We start from the raw sequence: 18140 nt of genomic DNA on the forward strand, positions 1-18140 counted from the left end.
TCTCAACCCTCCATTTCAGCATGTTTTCCTGACTAGTCAGATTTTGAAAAGCCAGGTCTGTGCGCAAGCAACTACTGCTTTTCTCCGGTTACAGAAAGCCAACAGGAGAGCAAGGGTGCAAGCTACATTGTAGCGTTGATCTTGCCTTGGTTCTGCTTTAGTAAGTTATGTGTTAACAAGTATCAGTACTTATTAACATTAATTTACTAGGCAAGTTGAAACTCTCCAGCCCCTGTTCCTTTCTCCATCAGGAAAGAGTTTGAGATCTCAGGCTGAGACATGTTTATTTAGGAAGTTAGGTGAGCTGGGTGGGGTAAGGGGGATAATCGGGGGGCCCCTGGGGGATGGGCAGCGGGGAGCAGGGGAAGGCAGCGACCCCCCAAGGCTGGGCACTGGCGATTTGGCAGGAGGCCTGAGGGTGCAGGCCCACGACAAGGGCACGCCCAGGCCACCGGCAGGATGCGACGGGGACCTCCAGGCCACCTGGAGCAGCGACTGGGCGCTGGTGAGAGCGGGGGACTCAGGCCGTTCTCAGAGGCTTGTGGTTCACCTGGCGGAAAACGGGGGTCAGTTCTGGGAAGCCAGGTGCTCGCAGGCCCCCGTGGGAACGCTGCGGCAAGCACACCAGGCCACGGGGTCTCCTCTTCCCAGCATGCCCACCTCCTTTTCTCAGAGCCACCAGGATCCAAGTACGACAAACAGCCCATCACCGGGGCGGGTGGAGGGGCCCCAAGCCCTGCTTGCCTCGACTCCTGGGCACCCAGTCTCCAACCGCCGGAGCCAGGGGGGCCGGGCGGCTCAAGGGGCTCAGGCGGCTCAGGGGGGCCGGGTGGCTCAGGGGCGCCGGGCGGCTCAGGGGGGCCCGGGCGGCTCAGGGGGGCCCGGGCGGCTCAGGGGGCCTGGGTGGCTCAGGGGGGCCTGGGCGGCTCAGGGGGGCCCGGGCGGCTCAGAGGGGCCGGGCAGCTCAGGGGGCCTGGGTGGCTCAGGGGGGCCCGGGCGGCTCAGGGGGCCCAGGCGGCTCAGAGGGGTTGGGCGGCTCAGGGGTGCCCGGGCGGCTCAGGGGCACCGGGCGGCTCAGGCTGCGGCCCACGAGGGCGGATGCCTGTATTTATTTAGCACCCACTTACACAGCTCTTCTCCGTGCCTGCATCACTCTCAACGCTTTGCAAACACTTACTCGGAGCCTCCTGCCAATCCAGCAGGGAAGTTACTGTTAAGAGCCTGAGTTTATGGAGAGGCTAGGTGGCTTGCCCAAGGTCACGCCGCGGGCACTGGAGCCGCATGCTCACCCAAACCGTCTGGTGTCAAGCCCGTTCTCTGAGCTCTGAAGCCCCGAGAGGCAGGGCCGTGCCCTGACTAACCGTCCACAGGGCTGGAGTTAGCTCCTCCACGGGTGGGGTGACCCCAGGCTCCAGGCAGGCTGCCAGGTTCACGGCCGGTGGCCAGGTCATCAGCTTACCTTGTAAAATACGGCATACCCCAAGGGAGTTTTGATTGAGAGAAAAATAACTAAACCATGCCTGGCACTGCGCCTGGCACACAGAAGGCGCTCGGTATTTGCTGGCCACCCAGGCCTCCTGGAGCCGTCCAGTGTTGGGCACACCGGGCCACGGCCAGGGCCCGCCCTCACCTGGGCGATGCTGACGCCCGTGAGCCGCTCCACGTTCTCCGGCAGGCGGCTCAGGATGTCCAGCACCTCCCCGGTCACTTTGGCGGCCCCCACGGCTCCGCTGCCACTGGACACCAGCGTGATCTTGTTGGCCGAGGTCAGGGGCCCACTGATCTCCTCGGCCACCTGGAGGAAGGACGCCTGCTGGGCCCCGGGTGTGGCCCTCGCCCCACCTCAGCCCGGGGACCCTGCCCCGCGCTGGTCACCGCCCCCAGCCCGCCCGCGCAGGCCCCTCGCGTCACCCCGCAGGCCCGGGCCCCCACGGCCCCCCACCTGGGGCAGCTTCTCCAGCAGCATGTCCAGCTGCGCGGCCTCCTGGTACAGCTGGAACGCTTCTGCCTTCTTGGCCATCTGCTCGGCCTCGGCCCGGGCTCGGGCCCCCACGGCGAAGGCCTCGGCCTCCCCGCGCATCTGAGGAGGGCGCGTGGCACCTGTTGCGGTCTCGGTCGGGCAGCGGAAGGTGCAGGACCAGACCCCGGCCCGGGGAAGCAGCCCTGCCCCTAGCCAGGAGCGCCACTCACCCGCACGGACTCCGCTTCTGCCTCGGCCTGCATGATCATCTGGGACCTGGGGAGGAGGGAAGCAGGAGGAGGGGAGCGGGGGGAGCGGGGGCAGGAGGGGAGCGGGGAAGGGAAGAGGGGGAGGGGGGAGGAGGGGAGCGGGGGAGGGAAGAGGGGGAGCGGGGAGGAGGGGAGCGGGAGGAGGGGGTCAACTCCCAGGCACGGGGCAGGGGCTCCCACAACTGGGTGCCTGGTCCCCAGGCCCCAGGGCTGCAGACGGGGGCGCTGGGTTGGGGGGTGCGGGAGGGGCCTCACTTCTCCGCCTCGGCCAGGCGCTCCAGCCGGTAGCGCTCCGCCTCGGCCGGCTTGCGCACGCGGGCCTCCAGCTCCTTCTCGCGGCGGGTGATCTCCTGCGCCTGCACGGCCACCTGCTGGGCCCGCTCCACCACCTGCACCTGCACCCGCTGCTCCTCGATCTGCTGCTTGGTCTTGGCCACCTGTGGGAGGCGCGGCGTCAGAGCAGAGCGGCACGGAACAGGCGGACACCGAACAGGTGGACACGGAACTGGGAGGACACGGAAAAGGCGGACAAGGAACTGAGTGGACACAACTGGGCAGACGTGGAATCGGGAGGACACGGAACAGGTGGACACGGAACTGGGTGGGGCATGGAAAAGGGTGGGCATGGTGACATAGAACAGGGTGGACATGGAACCAGGTAGACACAGAACAGGCAGGTGGACATGGGACAGGGTGGACACAGAAAAGGAGGACAAGGAATTGGGCGGACACAGAACAGGGCGGACATGGAACTGGGAGGACACAGAACAGGGCGGACACGGAATAGGGCAGACACGGAACCAGGCGGATGGAGAACCAGGCGGGACACGGAACTGGGCAGACAAGGAATCGGGAGGACGTGGAACCGGACAGACGTGAAACCAAGTAGACGTGGAACCAGGAGGACATGGAACTGGGTGGGACACAGAGCCGGGTGGGACATGGAACAGGGAGGACACAGTGACACAGAGCAGGGCGACATGGAACTGGGCAGACACGGAACCAGGTAGACAAGGAACAGGGCGGACATAGGACCGGGTAGACATGGAACTGGGAGGACATGGAACAGGGCGGACACGGAACAGGCAGACACGGAACCAGGCGGACGCAGAACCAGGCGGGACACGGAACCGGTAGACATGGAACAGGGCAAACACGGAACCAGGTAGACATGGAACCGGGAGGACATGGAACTGGGTGGGACACAGAGCCGGGTGGGACATGGAACAGGGCGGACACAGGACCGGGTAGACATGGAACTGGGAGGACATCGAAGAGGGCGGACACAGTGACACAGAGCAGGGCGACACGGAACAGGGCGGGACATGGAACAGGAGGACATGGAACTGGGTGGGCCACGGAAAGGGCAGACGTGGAACCGAGTGGACACGGAATTGGGTGGACTCGGAACAGGGTGAGGCATGAAACAGGGCGGACATGGCACTGGGCCGGGCCACAGAACAGGGGCCCACGTGCGAGGCTGGGGCCACACCGCTCAGCTGGTGCAGTGGCCGGGGGCTCGCCCGGATGCCCTGCCCAGGCCTCCAGCCCAGCGCTGTGCCCGGCAGCCGGCTTCGGGGCTGGGAGGGCTGCCCGGTGGGGCGAGGGGCCCTCTGCTGACGACCTGTTACCCCGCTCCCTCGAGGCCGGCCGGGCCACGTCCTGTCGCCTTCCACCTCGCACCCAGACCCTGCCCCACCGCTGTAACCCTGGTCCTCGCTGCTTCGACAAGCGACAGCCAGCTACTGGCCTCACCAGCTTTTGCTGGGGGGTGGAATCGGTCGTTCTCCTTTTCCTCGTTTGCAGACGGTACAAATTCAAAAGAAGTCCTCCCCAACTCTCCCCAAACCACCCAGCAACCCCAAAAGCGGCCTCTGGGCGTTCTCCGGGGACACGGCCACCTCCAGGGGCCACGGCCACCTCCAGGGGCCACACGCACTTCCTCGCACTGGGCAGATGCCGCGCCCAGGGCTCCCGCCAACACACTGGCGAGGCCGCGGGGCGAGGAGCACAACCTCCACCTCCATCCTCAGCGGGCCGCGCCGGGCCCTCAGGCACCCGCCGAGCCTGCTCCCCTGGAGGGGGGCAGCTGCACCCCGACCCCCATCTGCACACCGTCAGGACCGGAGTACCCGCCTCGCGCCGCGCACGGCCGCCATGCCGGGCGCCTTCTCCCTCCGTGACCCACCGCTCCTCTCCTCCTTATTGTGTCTGGGCCCACGTTAGGTGACGCTGGCCTCCAGCTGCTTCCTTGGAGTTCCACGCGGGCAACACGTTTTTTGAGATCTTGCTTCTCCGAGGCCTTTGTTTTGTCCTTCAACTTAATGACAATTAAGCTGTGTACATGCTGTCACGATGTTATTTTGAAGATCTAGATTTCTGCCCCCATGGTTCCCTCATCCATTTGCTTGGGTTTTTTTGGCTTATTTTCTGCTGTTGTTTTACTGTTTTTCCTTTAGGAGGCACCAGGAACCAAACCTGGGACCTTCCGTGTGGGAGGCGAGTGCTCGACTATTTGAGCCACATCTGCTCCCCTAGGTTCTTTTTTATCGCCCCCCCACCGGCCCCGCATTTTGTGTGCTGTCTGCTCTCTGTGTCCATTCGCTGTGCGTTCTTCTGTGTCTGTACAGTTACTTTATTTATTACCCCCCGCCCCTTGTGGCTTGTTTGCTGTCTGCTCTCTGCGTCCATTCACTGCACACTCGTCTGCATTTCTGCTTGTCTCCATTTTTGTTGCGTCACCTTGCTGAGTCGGCTCTCCGTGGCGCCCCGTCCGGTGGCACTCTGTGGAGTGTGGGTGAGCCTGCCTGCACAAGGAGGCCCCAGGACGTGAACCCAGGGCCTTCCACAGGGTAGATGGGGAGCCCAGCTGATTGAGCCACAGCCACTTCCCTCCCCTAGATTCTTGAGAAATCTGAAGTCATCTGATACTCGACCCTGTTTCAGGTTTGTTCTTTCTTTGGCAGCTTTCAGGTCTTCCTCTCTACCCTCAGTGTTCAGACACTTCGCAACAACACAGAGCTCTCTCACTGACGTTTCAGTCTAAAAACTTGTTAAGTCCTTCAGAACAGAAAAAAATGTTTGCTTTGTTTCACTGGTGATGTCCTCCCATTTCCTCTCTTCTGTGACATTTCCTGGACTGCTTTCTAATATTCTTTCCTAACTCTCCGTCTCTTTGTTCCATTTTCTGGGAGATTTATTGGAATTTCTATTCTGGTGTAATTTTTTTTTTTTTCATTTCTGACATCTTGTTAACTTCCAGGGCCTTTTCCTTTTCCAAGATTTATTTTTTATTTATTTCTCTCCCCTCTCCCCCCCCCCCCCCCCCCGTTGTTGGCTCTCTATGTCCATTTGCTGGGTGTTCTTCTGTGTCCACTTGCCTTCTCATCAGGAGGCACTAGGAATCTGTGTCTGGTTTTGTTGCGTCATCTTGCTGTGTCCGCTCTGTGTGTGCGGTGCCGCTCCTGGGCAGGCTGGGCTTTTTTTCGCGCTGGGCAGCTCTCCTTTTGGACTGCATTCCTTGTGGGTGGGGCTCCCCTACCTGGGGGACACCCTGCATGGCATGGCACTCCTTGTGCGCATCAGCACTGCGCATGGGCCAACTCATCACACGGGTCAGGGGGCCCTGGGTTTGAACTCTGGACCCTCTGTATGGTAGGCAGACGCTCTATCCATTGAGCCACGTTCACTTCCCTCTAGGACCTTTTTCTGTTCAGTTCTATGTTCCGGTTTACGGGATGTGAACTCTTATCTCTGAGGATATTCATGGGGTTTTTCTCTTTCATGTGTCCTTCTCTGCATAGCACGTGTCCTCTGAGTCGCTCTGCGTGGTGCGGTTTGGTTTCCATCTTCCTTGGTTGTCCACTCGGTCAGACAGGTCTAAACATGGAAGGGGGTCTGGCTTCAGGCGGCGGCCTCTGAGCTTCCCTCCAGGGACTCGGATGCGGAATGAGCTGCTTGTTCCTCTGGACTGGCCACGCCCCATGGCCTGCACGGCCACGCCCCACGGCCTGGGCCCTCCACGCCCCAGCCTGCACCGGCCACGCCCCACAGCTTGGACAGCCATGCCCCACGGCCTGGGCCCTCCATGCCCCCACGGCCATGCCCCACGGCCTGGACTGCCTGGATGGCCACGCCCCATGGCCTGGGTCCTCCACGCCCCAGCCTGCACCGGCCATGCCCCACAGCTTGGACAGCTATGCCCCACAGCCTGGACGGCCTGGACAGCCTGGATGGCCTGGACAGCCTGGACGGCCACGCCCCACAGCCTGCACGGCCACGCCCCACGGCCTGGGCCCTCCACGCCCCAGCCTGCACTGGCCATGCCCCACAGTTTGGACAGCCACACCCCACAGCCTGGACAGCCACGCCCCACGGCCTGCACGGCCACGCCCCACAACCTGGACCCACCATGCCCGCACAGCCACGCCCCACAGCCTGCACGGCCACACCCCATGGCATGGGCCCTCCACACACCAGCCTGCACTGGCAACGCCCCACAGCTTGGACAGCCACACCCCACAGCCTGGACAGCCATGCCCCATGGCCTGCACGGCCACGCCCCACAGCCTGGACCCACCATGCCCCCACTGCCTGCACAGCCATGCCCCATGGCCTGGACGGCCTGCACGGCCACGCCCCACGGCCTGGACCCACCATGCCCCCACGGCCATGCCCCACGGCCTGGACTGCCTGGACGGCCACGCCCCACGGCCTGGGCCCTCCACGCCCCAGCCTGCACCAGCCACGCCCCACAGCTTGGACAGCCATGCCCCACGGCCTGCATGGCCACGCCCCACGGCCTGGACCCACCACACCCCCACGGCCTGCACGGCCATGCCCCAGGGCCTGGACGGCCACGCCCCACAGCCTGCAAGGCCATGCCCCATGGCCCGGGCCCTCCACGCCCCAGCCTACACAGCTATGCCCCACAGCTTGGACAGCCACGCCCCAACCTGCATGACCACGCCCCACAGCCTGGACAGCCACGCCCCACAGCCTGCACGACCACGTCCCACGGCCTGGACAGCCACGCCCCACAGCCTGCACGACCACACCCCACGGCCTGGACTGGCCTCACCCCACAGCCTTCCTCCCGCTCCCGTGCAGGGACCAGGTCCCAGGAGGGCGCCAGCCATCAGCTCGAGGGCATGGCCACCGGCCACACCAGCCGCTACCATGGCCTGCCGGCCGTGAGCTGGGGCGGGGCCAGGAGGGGCCTGGGGGCCACGGTCCTGCTCTCCACCAGGTCCACGGGCTCGGCTCACGGCCGCCTTCCTCCCTGCAGCTTCCCCTCCGCAGGCTGAGCCTTCAGCTGTCCCGGGCCTGCTCTCTCTTTTTTTTTTTTTTTTTAAAGATTTATTTATTTAATTCCCGCCCCTCCCCTGGTTGTCTGTTCTTGGTGTCTATTTGCTGCATCTTGTTTCTTTGTCCGCTTCTGTTGTCGTCAGCGGCACGGAAAGTGTGGGCGGCGCCATTCCTGGGCAGGCTGCTCTTTCTTTTCACACTGGGCGGCTCTCCTTACAGGGCGCACTCCTTGCGCGTGGGGCTGCCCCACGCGGGGGACACCCTTGCGTGGCACGGCACTCCTTGTGCGCATCAGCACTGCGCATGGCCAGCTCCACACGGGTCAAGGAGGCCCGGGGTTTGAATCGCGGACCTCCCATATGGTAGATGGGCGCCCTAACCACTGGGCCAAAGTCCATTAGCCCCATGTTCTGCCTTCCAGAACATTCTGCTCCTCTTCTTGAGGTCTGACTTTTTAAAAAACTGTGCCATGTGGTTTTAGCCAAGTTTTAAGAGGGAGTGCAGTTAGCTCATTTATTCACTCTGTCATCTTCCAGCTGACCGCTCTCCTTCCTTCTCCTCTCTTTACTTCCCCGGGGCAGCCAGGCTGGTCTTCATAAAAACATAAACTAGCCATGGCATCTCCTGTTTAAAATCCAAAAGCTTTCCATTGCGCTTTGCTTCTCTCCCACGTCTCCGTCACGCCGCCCAAGCCGCGCGTGGCCGGGCCCTGTCCTCCCGAGCTCACAGCACCCGCCCAGGACATGCCCGTCCCTCGCTGCCTCGCCTGGCGCAGCAGGGGCCTCTCCACGCGGGCTCCTTTGACTAAAGCTAAGTGAGTTCACCAGCTGGTGCCTCAGCCGCACTGGCTACGTTCAAGTGCTCGACCTCACAGCCCAGACACACACGTTTCTATCGCTGCAGAAAACGCCTCCAGGACCCCCCTGCCTTGACCCACGACTGCACAGTGGGCTCCCCTCGCCTTCAGGGTTCCTCTCAAATATCGCTCGCTCGCAGGAGTGTCCTCGGACCACCCTCTAGCTCCAGTACCAGCCCCACCGCTTGCACATCACGTGCTTTTCTTCCCACAGCACTGAAACACTTGCCGTAATCAGGGCCTGTGACCTGCGTTACCCAGGAGGCCCCGGGAGAGCAAGAGCCTTCTCTAGCTCACTTGCACTAGGTCCCACCTCCAAACCCCGCCTGGCACGTAGCGAGTCACCAATAAAAGCCGAGCCCTGGATTGCCCAGGCCAGGAGAGCTCTGCTTAGAAGGTTTCCAGGGAGCACACGGACCCCCAGGGCTTCTCTCAAAATGCAGTCTCACCAGGACGGGCAGGGCCTGAGGCTCTGCTTCCCCACAGGCGCCTCGTGGCGAGCCCCGAGGCCCCGCACACCCCGACGGGCCCACGGGCGCCCTGCGGCAAGCCCCGAGGCCCTGCTCACCCCGACGGGCCCACGGGCGCCCCGCGGCGAGCCCCGAGGCCCTGCTCACCCTGACAGGCCCACGGGCGCCCCGCGGCGAGCCCCGAGGCCCCCTGCACGCCGACAGGCCCACGGGCGCCCCGTGGCGAGCCCCAAGGCCCTGCTCACCCTGACAGGCCCACGGGCGCCCCGCAACGAGCCCCGAGGCCCCGTGCACCCCGACAGGCCCACGGGTGCCTTGTGGTGAGCCTGAGGCCCTGCACACCCCGATGGGCTCACAGGCGCCTCGAGGCAAGCCGCAAGGCCCCGCTCACCCTGATAGGCCCACGGGCGCCTTGTGGGGAGCCCCGAGGCCCCGCGCACCCCGACAAGCCTCCCGGGAAGGTGATGCCTCTGCACCACCCCAAGCAAGGCTGATTTCCTCACGTTCCCGCCCTCTGGGTAACGGTCTCGGTGCTCCTTGCGCGATCAAGGATATTGCACAGCTCGCGTTGCAGCACCCAGCGCTCTGGTCCCTTTGCTTCCGCACCCCCTTCTTTGGCCCCAGGGCTCCTGCTCAGCCCAGGGGGGTGGGGGGGCCTCCATGCAAACTAGAGAAAGGTGTCCTCTCCCCGGGTGGACGCAGACCCGTGCCGGAATGCGCAGCTCGGCTGGACGTGGCGCTGGGTCACCGCCGCGGTGCGCTCGTGCACGGCACACCTGCTCCAAACACGCTCAGCCCACTCATGCTGTCCTCCCCTCGGTCCTCGGCCCCCCAAAACCTCTCCTCTATGGGGGTGTTGGGTCAGAAACAGAGAGCCTAAACGAGAGGGTCCAGAACAGGACGTAACAAACAGGGGTGGCCCGAGAGGGACGGGGCAGAGCGGAGACCACGGCCACGTGCTGACCTGCAGCTGGTAGGCCAGGTCGGCCTGCGCCCGGCGCGTGTTGACCTCGATGTCGTAGGCGGCCTTCTTCAGCTCGTAGTCCCTCTGTGCCTTGGCCATCTCGATCTCACTGAGGTACTGGGCAGATACCTTCTCCTGCTTGGCTTTGGCCTCCTGTCCAGGCAAGGTCAGGTCCAGGCAAGGTGAGGCAGAAGGGGACGGTGAGCAGGCTGAGTGGGGAGTCTACTCCATCCCCACCTCCTGCCCGCCGCCTGGGGGGCCCTCGCCCGGATCCCAGCATCCCCCCAGCCTCCGCCCAGTCCACGTGGCCCCCCCTCAGATCCCAGCGACCCCCCCCACCGCCTCCGCCCGGCGCCCCCTCACCTGGATCCCAGCACCCCCCTGGCCTCCGCCCAGCGCCCACGCGGCCCCTCACCCAGATCCCAGCGCCCACATGGCCCCTCGCCCGGGTCCCAGAGCCCCCCTCGGCCTCCACCCAGTGCCCACATGGCCCCTCACCCAGATCCCAGCGCCCCCCGGCCTCTGCCCGGCACCCCCGCGGCCCCTCACCCAGATCCCAGCGCCCACATGGCCCCTCGCCCGGGTCCCAGAGCCCCCCTCGGCCTCCACCCAGTGCCCACATGGCCCCTCACCCAGATCCCAGCGCCCCCCGGCCTCCGCCCGGCGCCCCCGCGGCCCCTCACCCGGATCCCAGCGCCCCCCGGCCTCCGCCCGGCGCCCCCGCGGCCCCTCACCCGGATCCCAGCGTCCCTCTTGGCCTCCGCTTCCCCGATCCGGGCGTCCTTCTGGACCTGCGCGGTGCGCGCCTTGCCCAGGGAGTGCAGGTAGTCCTGTGCAGACAGGCAGGGTCAGCGTGCCCGGGGGCGCGGGCTGGGCGGGGAGGCCCGCGGCCGCGCGCACCTGGTCGTCGTGGATGTCCTTCAGGGTGTAGCTGACCACGCTGATGCCCATGTTGACCAGGTCCGACGAGGCCACTTTGAAGACCTGCTCCGAGAACTTCTGCCTGTCCTTGTAGATCTCCTGGGAGCGAGCACCGGGGAGGGACGTGAGCTCCCGAGCCCGCCGCCCACCGCGCCCGCCTGCACCCCGGTCCCTGCCCGCCCACCTCCACGGTCATGTGCGCCATGATGGCCCGCTGGTGGCCCTCCAGCGTCTCCAGCGCGATGTGGGCGATCTCGGCCTCCGTCTTCCCCAGGAACATCTGACAGGCGGCCGCCAGCATCTCCTTGTTCTGCCCCTGGATTTTCACCTGCGGCCAGAACGGGGCAGGAGGCTGCGGTGGTCCCAGGGAGGGGCCGGGGGCCAGGGACGGGGGGACAGGCAGGCCCTGGAAGCCTCACCTGGGCAATGCCAGTGACCGAGATGGGGACCCCGTGGCGAGTGTAGACCTTCTCACTCTTGACGTTGAGGGTGAGTGTGTTGAGGGAGATCCTGGGGAGAGAAGGTGCGTCCACTGAGAGGGGAAACGAGGGCGGGGGTCTCCTCAGGGGCTCCGGCCTACCTCTGGATTTGCTGGACGCAGGGCAGGACAAAGACTCGGCCTCCAGCCACCATCACCGGGGGGCTTCGGCAGAAACCTGGGTGGGGGGCACAGTGACTGGCAGTGGGCGTTGGGAGCTGGAAGTGGGGGCCTGGGGAACTGGGGGGCGCTCCCACTCCACCAGGGAGGCGGGGCGCTGGCCACTGGGCCCCAGGCACAGGCAGGTGGGATGCCGCGGTCATGGCGAACGGGGCTTGGCGCCAGAGCCGACAGGGTGCGAGGGGACCCGGCAGAGGCCACGCGGGCGGGGGCTTGGGGGTCGCCGGCTGGGGAAATCGGTACTTACCGGAGACCACCATGGCCTCGTTTGGGCCACAGGTGAAAAACATGGTTTCGGGTGGAGCTGGAGGAGAGGGGGAGAGCCTCTGCAGACCCGGCCCTTCCCTCCCCGCCGCGTCACCGCGGCGCTGCGCCCACCGCTGCCCTCTGCGCCCACCGCTGCCGCTCTCCGCGCCCACCGCTGCCACTCTCCGCGCCCACCGCCACCGCTCTACGCACCCACGCCTGCTACGCACCCACGCCCGCTAACGGCCTTTGCCGTGAAATCCCGCACCCACAGCCCGCTAAGGACCTTTCCTGGGAAATCCCGCAATTCCACCGCCCCTCCCTCCCGCGCGCCCACGGCCTTCCGCACGGGCGGTTTCCCCTCGTCTGATAGCGCCCTCGGGCGAGCAGGGCCCCTCCCCGCGCTCTTCCGCCGGCCCCGGCCCCGCTCACCTCCCCCGGGCCCGGGCCTCGGGCAGGCACGGGGCGCGCAGGGACAGCGCACGGCGCCCTGGCAGCTCGGCTCGCGCCCCGCACCCGGCCGCACCCTGGCGCTGCGGCTGCCGCGACCCCGCCCCGCGGCCCGCCCCTTTCCCGGCAGGCCCCGCTCGGGTCCGCAGCCTGGCCCGGGGGGCTGCCTGGCGAGCCCGGGCCTCCCTCTTCCCGCGCCCGCCGCGCTCCGCCCCGGAAGGCCCGCCCCGCCCCGCCCCGGGAGCTCCGAGGGCGCCGCGTCCTGCCGCCGCGCGGGGACGTTGCTTCATCGCGGACTCGCTGGGGAACCCCGGGCCACCGCCGCCGCCGGGCGCCCGCCGCGCGCCAGGAAAGCACAGACGCCAGCTGGCATAAACCATGTTTATTTGTGTTCACAGAACATACGGGCGACCCTCGGCCCCGCAGCCACCCCTCGGGGGCAACTTCGGGGAGCTGGAAGGCCACGGACCTTATCCGCAAGGGTCCGCTGGGGCCTCACACAGTAGGCCCCGCGGAGCTGAGATGTGGGGGGTGGAGCGTGTCGCCCCTAAACCCACGACCCGCCCCACCCTAGACTCGCAGGCAGGAAGTCCTCCCGACCCGGCGCCCACCGAGCGCCCCACCGGGAGACCCTCGTTTGCAGCGCGGGGTGCCGTGTTCCCCCGCGCATAAGTTAAATAAATATTCCATGCGCCCCTCCATCACCTGGGGACATACATAAATAACAGATAAATAGTAGTTAAAAGGACGAGCAATAAATTAACGATGGCTTCTCCCCAGCCCGGCCCGGGCGGGGCAGGGCCGAGCGCGCCCCGGCGCCCGGCTGTAGTGTTCTCAGTCCGACGGCACGCGCGCCCCAGGCCCGTCGGGTTTCTCAGGATCTCCCGGTTCTCCGGGCGGGGGCAGGGGGCCGGCTAGAAGGCGGCCGGGTGTTGCTGGATCAAAGCGCTGAGGTCGAGCGCGTAGTCGGAGCGCTCGGAGGTCAAGTTCTGGGGTTCGAGGACGAGCGGCGCCGGGCTGGGCGCGGGGGGCGCGGGGCTCGGCGTCTCCCCCGGCGCCACGGTCGCTGGCACCCCTTCTTCGGCCGTCAGGATCTGGCAGAAGACGACCGAGAGCAGGACGAGGAGGAGCCTTTTGGCGGGGTTCGCGTCCTGGGCTGGCCGCTGGCGCCGGACCTGAGGGGAGAGACGGCAGCGCCCAGGTCAGGCCGGGCCCCGGCGCCGGGGGCACCGGGCGCCCTGCGCCGCCGCCCGCGCCGGCCCCACTTACCACGCGAGGGTAGAGGACCCTGCGGCTGCGCTTGCGGTGGCCGCGAGGGGCGCTGGGCCGCCTGGAGGGGGCCCCCGCGGGCTCCGGGAGGGGGTCGAAAGTGAAGACTTCGGGGCCGGAGGCCCGCCGGGGTCTCGGGCTGGTGGGGGTGACGGGCGTCGGGGCCTGCTCGACGGTCATGGTGGCGAAGGAGCTGCGGGAGCGACACATGGCGCGGGAGGAGCGGGGCGCAGTGAGGCGCGCGGCGGGCCCCGGCGCTTAAGAGGTCTCGGCCCCGCCCCGCGCCCGCCTCGCGGTTGGCTGCGGGCGGCTGGGAATTCCGAAGATTGTGCAAATGGGGCGGGGACCTGCTGTGCAGCCCCGGGGCCGCGAGGTGGGGTGAGTGTGCGCTGGGCGCGGGGCGGGGCGGGGCTGCGGGCACCTGCCCGGGCGCGCGCCGCTGGAAAGGGCCCCCGGGGCCGCCCAGGGGAAGGGCACGCCAGGCCCTTCACGGGCGGCCGCGGAGGGCTCAGGTAAGGCAGCCCCAGCGCGCCTGGGCCCCGCAGCAGCCCCTGCACCCACAGGCTTGGAGGGCGCGTGGAAAGCAGCTCCCTCCCCAAGAGGAGAGGCGTTTCCAAACGCGCGGGAGTCCACTGGACTCCGCCTGCTTCGCGCCCTGGAAGCGCCTTCACGCGCCAAGCGCACCCGCGCGCACGCGGCAAAGAGCCGAGTTTCCTCAAAGACCCGCGCAAAGGCCAAAACTCAGGCCACGGGATTTGCCCTTGGGGTGGATAAATCACAACCCCCGGTGAAGAACATGTACCAATGTAGCAATGGGCGTGATTCAAGTTAGGGCCGCATTTTCCTTTCCATGATCGCCAGAGAGAGACAGCTGCTCGTGGACACCGAATTTAACACCTGAGCACCCACCTGTGCCAGGCACGGTGGTAAAGGGTGGGTGAGGGTACAGGGGTCACTTTCAACGCAGCTAGACAAAGCCGCCCCTCAGCCTTGACACGGGGAGGGGACCACGACCCGGAACCCTGATTCAAGGATCGCAGGAAAACTCAGACTCACCTCTTATCTGGTGGGCCAGTGGCGCTTGAGTAGTGGGTGGGGTATGAAAATGCCAGTGTGAGAAAGAGAAATAGAATCCACAAAGACCTCCCTGGAAAAGTACAGGACGTGTTTGGGAAACTGCAAGAAAAACAATCTGAGTTAGCTTCCCGTAAAGGGGCAGTGGGAAGGACAGTGGCTGGAAGGCGGGGGGCGGAGCGGGCAGTGGGAGGCACTGCTGCTGCGACCCGGGCTGGCTCTGAACGGGGCAGCTTGGGCCTGGAGGGGCGTGCCCGGCGGGCCCTGGCTGGGGCGAGCGGGCCCTGGAGGGTCTGGGAGATGGTCAGCCGGCCACGGGCACGGAGCTCCCTGCCGCGGTGGGCAGAGCGGGCTGGCCAGGCGAGGCCTCCCAGCCTCAGGGCTCCGGCACTGGGCAGTGGGTTAGGTGTTGGGGGCAGGGGGGATGGAGGCTGCAGCAAGAGGGTGAAGGGACCCGAGGTGGCCCCGGGATCTGAAGTCCATCGGCTCAGGGCCGTACGCCGGGGCGCAAGGTGGCTGCCTGGGGACCCCTTCTCTTGCAGGCTGCTGCCCGCGCTGGCTCGTGGAACCCACACGAAGCCTCGCACTTGGAGGTCGCTCGGTAATCTTGTTAAACAAGAGGTGGAAAGGCAGAGCTGTGGGTGCGGCCGGCCTGGGTCACCCAAGCTCACGGGAGGATTCCCGGGCAGCCTGCGGCACCTTCAGCCAAGGACGCCTGGGACGCACATTCGGGGCTAACGCCGGGATGGGGCTTGGAATGCTCTTTATCACGGGAGGGCCTGTGTGTCACTTTAATTTACATCCCCGTCCTGTTCCGCACACTCGCTTTACACACCTGCTCCGCTCACAGGCACCGCCTGTCTCACACCTGCCTTCCCCGCAGGCCGCCGTGCTTTTTGCTTTCTCGCGTATGACGCACCATTTCCCATGGCAGCCTCTCCAGTTCACGTTCAGCCTGTCAGTTACACTCGACTGTCCCTCGCCGTCCTTTCACTCTCGCCCCAAGCACAGCCAGCCTCCCTCCACGGCAGCACGAAGCCACCACGAACGCGTGGCAGCTCCCACGTGGGTGATCCGCACGCACAGCCACGGCCTGGCGGTGAGCAGTGGCAGTGGAAGAAAACTGCTTGGTGGGAGGGAAGGAAGCCAGGGCTGGAATGCGTGACTTGTTTATGATGGAAAATTTCTCCAGGGCGTCAGGCAGGGGAGGGGAGGGAAGTGAGAGGTCAGGTTGTCCGGCTGAGCTGTCCCCATGTCCTGGCATGGAGGAGGGGAGGACAGAGCCAGCCCAGAGAGCGCAGCTGGCGCCCCTCCTCAGCCTGTCCAGCCCCCGTTCCTGCTCGGCTCAGACCTGCTCTGTGCCCCCCACCCCCCACGCAGGGAGCCAGGGAAGGTTGGGGTGACTCTTTCAGCCAAGGGAGGTGCAGGAGAACAAGGCGAGGCCAGAGTGCGCCAGCGGCTGAGGCCAGGGCTGCACCGGCTCCCACCGCCCTGAGCCTGGAGGAACCGGCCCTGCCCCCTGTGCGCTCCAGCCCTGCGGCTCCCCGTCTCCTTCCTGCCTACCGGGGGAGCAGGGGCAACAGGACACGGGAACGTAGCCATCAGGCCAGCTTGTCCTCCCGCTGGCCTCTCCTCTTGACCCCAGCCCCCCACCCCCTGTCCCTTGTTTGTTTTCCTCGTGGTTCTGACCACAACGGGGATGGTTTCTGTGTTTGCCTTTTGTTGTTTATCTCCGAGTAGACGACGGCGCTTGCCTCTCTGCCCCTGGGCCTGTCGCCGCTCCTCGGCCCCAGCAGGGCCTTGATAAACACTCGTGAATAAGCACACGGCTTGGAATCCGTCTGCTCTGCGGAGCTAACGCTCACCCCCAGAGGTGTCTGTTTAGATAGCGATGTCCCTTCTCAAAGAGGACGCTGGGGTGCTCGCCTCTGGCGCGGGGCCGAGCAGCGGCCGGCGGGGCAGCCCTGGCCGGGCCGTCGGGGGTCCGGCCCGTAAGAGTTCACTTAGGGCTCCGCCGCCCACCCTCCTGGAACCGCGAGTCTAGAACGGAGGACAAAGGTAGTGAGGGGGGGAGGGAGAGTGAGCAGGGAGGCAAACGTGCTTGGAACGGGTGTGCAGAAGGGGAAGCCGAGCTGGGGGCAGGGGGGGCCTGCCGGGTCCCCGCTCAGGGATGACCGCGGGCGCTGCTGGCTGCACCTGCCTCCAGCCGACGCCCAGAGATAACCGACAGCAGCCACGCGCTGACTTGGGATGGGGCGGAAACCTCATGCATCACCGTCTAAGGGCGTTGGGGGACCTGGGTTGCGGGCCCAGCGCTGCCCCTTGGCCACTGAGCCAGCGTGGGCCGGTCACTTTCCGTCTCTGAAAACCCCAGTGAAGAATGGGCACGTCGGTCGAGAGAACCCAAGCCGCTGCTCCAGGCTCACGGTGGGCCGCCCTGACCCGGAGGCCTTCCAGTAAGATCAGGGGACCGCGCGGCGCGGAGTCCAGCCGCCAACCGCGGGCAGGGCCGAGGAGAGAAGGGCTGGGCGCCCCGATCGCCTCCCTGGCCCGGGCGTCCGGCCTTTCCTTTTGCCCGGCGAAGCAGACTCCCACCTCCTCCTCCTCGTTCGCCCAGAGGTGGGGCTGACCCTCGTGGCATTTCAGCAGGAACAAGTCTTGCATTTCAGCAGGAACAAGTCTTGCCAGAGGCGTGGGGTAGGCACTGTGACGAGTTCTCAGACCCGAGTTAATAAATGACCCCGAGCTGTTCTTTGGAAGGCGAAGACCGGGCCAGAGCAAGGCGGTTTCCAGCGGCGCCGTGTCCCTGCCCTGCTGTGCCCTCAGCCCCGCCAGCCCGGCCTGGCCAGGCTTCCCGCGGCCTGTGGGGTGGGCAGCTGGGGAAAGAGCCGCACCCCGCCCCACACCTGCTCTCCCACCGTCGCTTCCCGGGGCCCTGGGTTCTAGCTCCTCCCTGGCCTCAGTTTCCCCACCAGAGTACGCCTCCACGAGAGCATGTGTTTCTGCGTCACCGCGCTCGCTGCGCTGCTTTTGGCGCCTACGCCGCTTCCCAAGCAAAGCCTAGAAGGATCGGGCTGTTCCCCACTGGTGCCACGGGGCCTTGGGAGAGGGCGCCTGAGCACCAAGTCTGAGCCTAACTGGGGCAGGGGCGAGGGGCCCGCCACCTCCCCGGAGGCCGGCAGTTCCGCCACGATGCTGCGCGCGTGGCCCTGTCCAGGGCAGGGCTGGGACGAGCGGCTCTGAAGCCCCGGTGGCTCAGGAGCACCTGGGGCCGAGCCTCCCTCCGCTGCCCAAGCAGCCCCCCCACAGCCTCTTCTTCCGGCTGGGGGGCCTCTCGGGGGAGGCGGGGTGCGACGGCCCAGCGGAGGGGATGGCGTGCGAGGACGCGGCTTACTCAGCGCCGCCTCGGCCCTGAGGCAGCCTTCTGGAAGGTAGGAGCCAGGCGTGACTCAGAACCAAGTTAGGGAAAAACAAGCTCACTGGCTGGCGGCAGCCCCCTCCCACCAGGCGGTCCGTGAGCTCAGGAAAGAGGAAGCCGGGCGGCTCGGCGGCCCCCCCCTCCCGCTCCCTCGTCCCTCACGATTCCCGGGCGCGTCCGGCCCCCCACGCTCACGCTGGCCCCGGGGCAGCCCCGGCTTTTCCCCATGACGGGCTCAGTTGTTTCCCCGGGTTGGGAATCCGGCCCAGAAGGGGGCC

At 66.3% G+C, this 18140-nt stretch overlaps 2 protein-coding genes and 1 long non-coding RNA gene across 4 annotated transcripts; 1 reads left to right on the forward strand and 2 right to left on the reverse strand.

The window, feature by feature from the left end:
- Positions 1–267: 267 nt before the first annotated feature.
- On the reverse strand, positions 268–12238 carry FLOT1 (flotillin 1). Its single transcript, XM_058285507.2, has 13 exons — positions 12084–12238; positions 11653–11709; positions 11328–11403; positions 11167–11257; positions 10932–11075; positions 10727–10846; positions 10561–10656; positions 9827–9979; positions 2485–2666; positions 2191–2236; positions 1943–2080; positions 1631–1795; positions 268–550 (listed from the first exon to the last, which is right to left on the reverse strand). The coding sequence occupies exons 2-13, from the start codon at positions 11693–11695 to the stop codon at positions 521–523; spliced, it is 1284 nt and encodes a 427-aa protein (XP_058141490.1). The 5' UTR covers positions 11696–11709; positions 12084–12238; the 3' UTR covers positions 268–520.
- Positions 12239–12468: 230 nt separating this feature from the next.
- On the reverse strand, positions 12469–15374 carry IER3 (immediate early response 3). 2 transcript variants are annotated; one of them, XM_058285508.2, is made up of 4 exons: positions 15280–15374; positions 14427–14546; positions 13371–13563; positions 12469–13276 (listed from the first exon to the last, which is right to left on the reverse strand). In XM_058285508.2, exons 3-4 carry the CDS (start codon positions 13548–13550, stop codon positions 13016–13018), a joined length of 441 nt encoding a protein of 146 aa, XP_058141491.1. In that variant the 5' UTR covers positions 13551–13563; positions 14427–14546; positions 15280–15374; the 3' UTR covers positions 12469–13015. The 2 variants fall into 2 exon arrangements, with proteins under 2 accessions (XP_058141491.1, XP_004455611.1); XM_004455554.5 differs by lacking the exons at positions 14427–14546; positions 15280–15374 and having other exon boundaries at positions 13371–13620.
- A 119-nt stretch (positions 15375–15493) lies between these two features.
- LOC131275386 (uncharacterized) lies at positions 15494–17623 on the forward strand. The gene is made up of 2 exons (XR_009182850.1): positions 15494–15543; positions 15825–17623. It is a non-coding gene; the product is annotated as an uncharacterized lncRNA (long non-coding RNA).
- The last annotated feature ends 517 nt before the right edge of the window (positions 17624–18140 follow it).

Source organism: Dasypus novemcinctus, chromosome 22 (genome assembly GCF_030445035.2).
Source record: "Dasypus novemcinctus isolate mDasNov1 chromosome 22, mDasNov1.1.hap2, whole genome shotgun sequence".
Lineage (NCBI taxonomy): Eukaryota > Metazoa > Chordata > Mammalia > Cingulata > Dasypodidae > Dasypus > Dasypus novemcinctus.

Excerpts from the sequence above, each read along its gene's own strand:
- FLOT1 (XM_058285507.2), bottom strand. The coding sequence starts at position 11,695 with ATGTTTTTCACCTGTGGCCCAAACGAGGCCATGGTGGTCTCCG. Across the intron at positions 2,237-2,484 it reads CGCCTGGCCGAGGCGGAGAA|GTCCCAGATGATCATGCAGG; the intron begins GTGAGGCCCCTC and ends CCTCCTCCCCAG. Across the intron at positions 551-1,630 it reads CGGGCGTCAGCATCGCCCAG|GTGAACCACAAGCCTCTGAG; the intron begins GTGAGGGCGGGC and ends GTTTTCCGCCAG.
- IER3 (XM_004455554.5), bottom strand. The coding sequence starts at position 13,580 with ATGTGTCGCTCCCGCAGCTCCTTCGCCACCATGACCGTCGAGCAGGCC. Across the intron at positions 13,277-13,370 it reads GGGTCCTCTACCCTCGCGTG|GTCCGGCGCCAGCGGCCAGC; the intron begins GTAAGTGGGGCC and ends CTCTCCCCTCAG.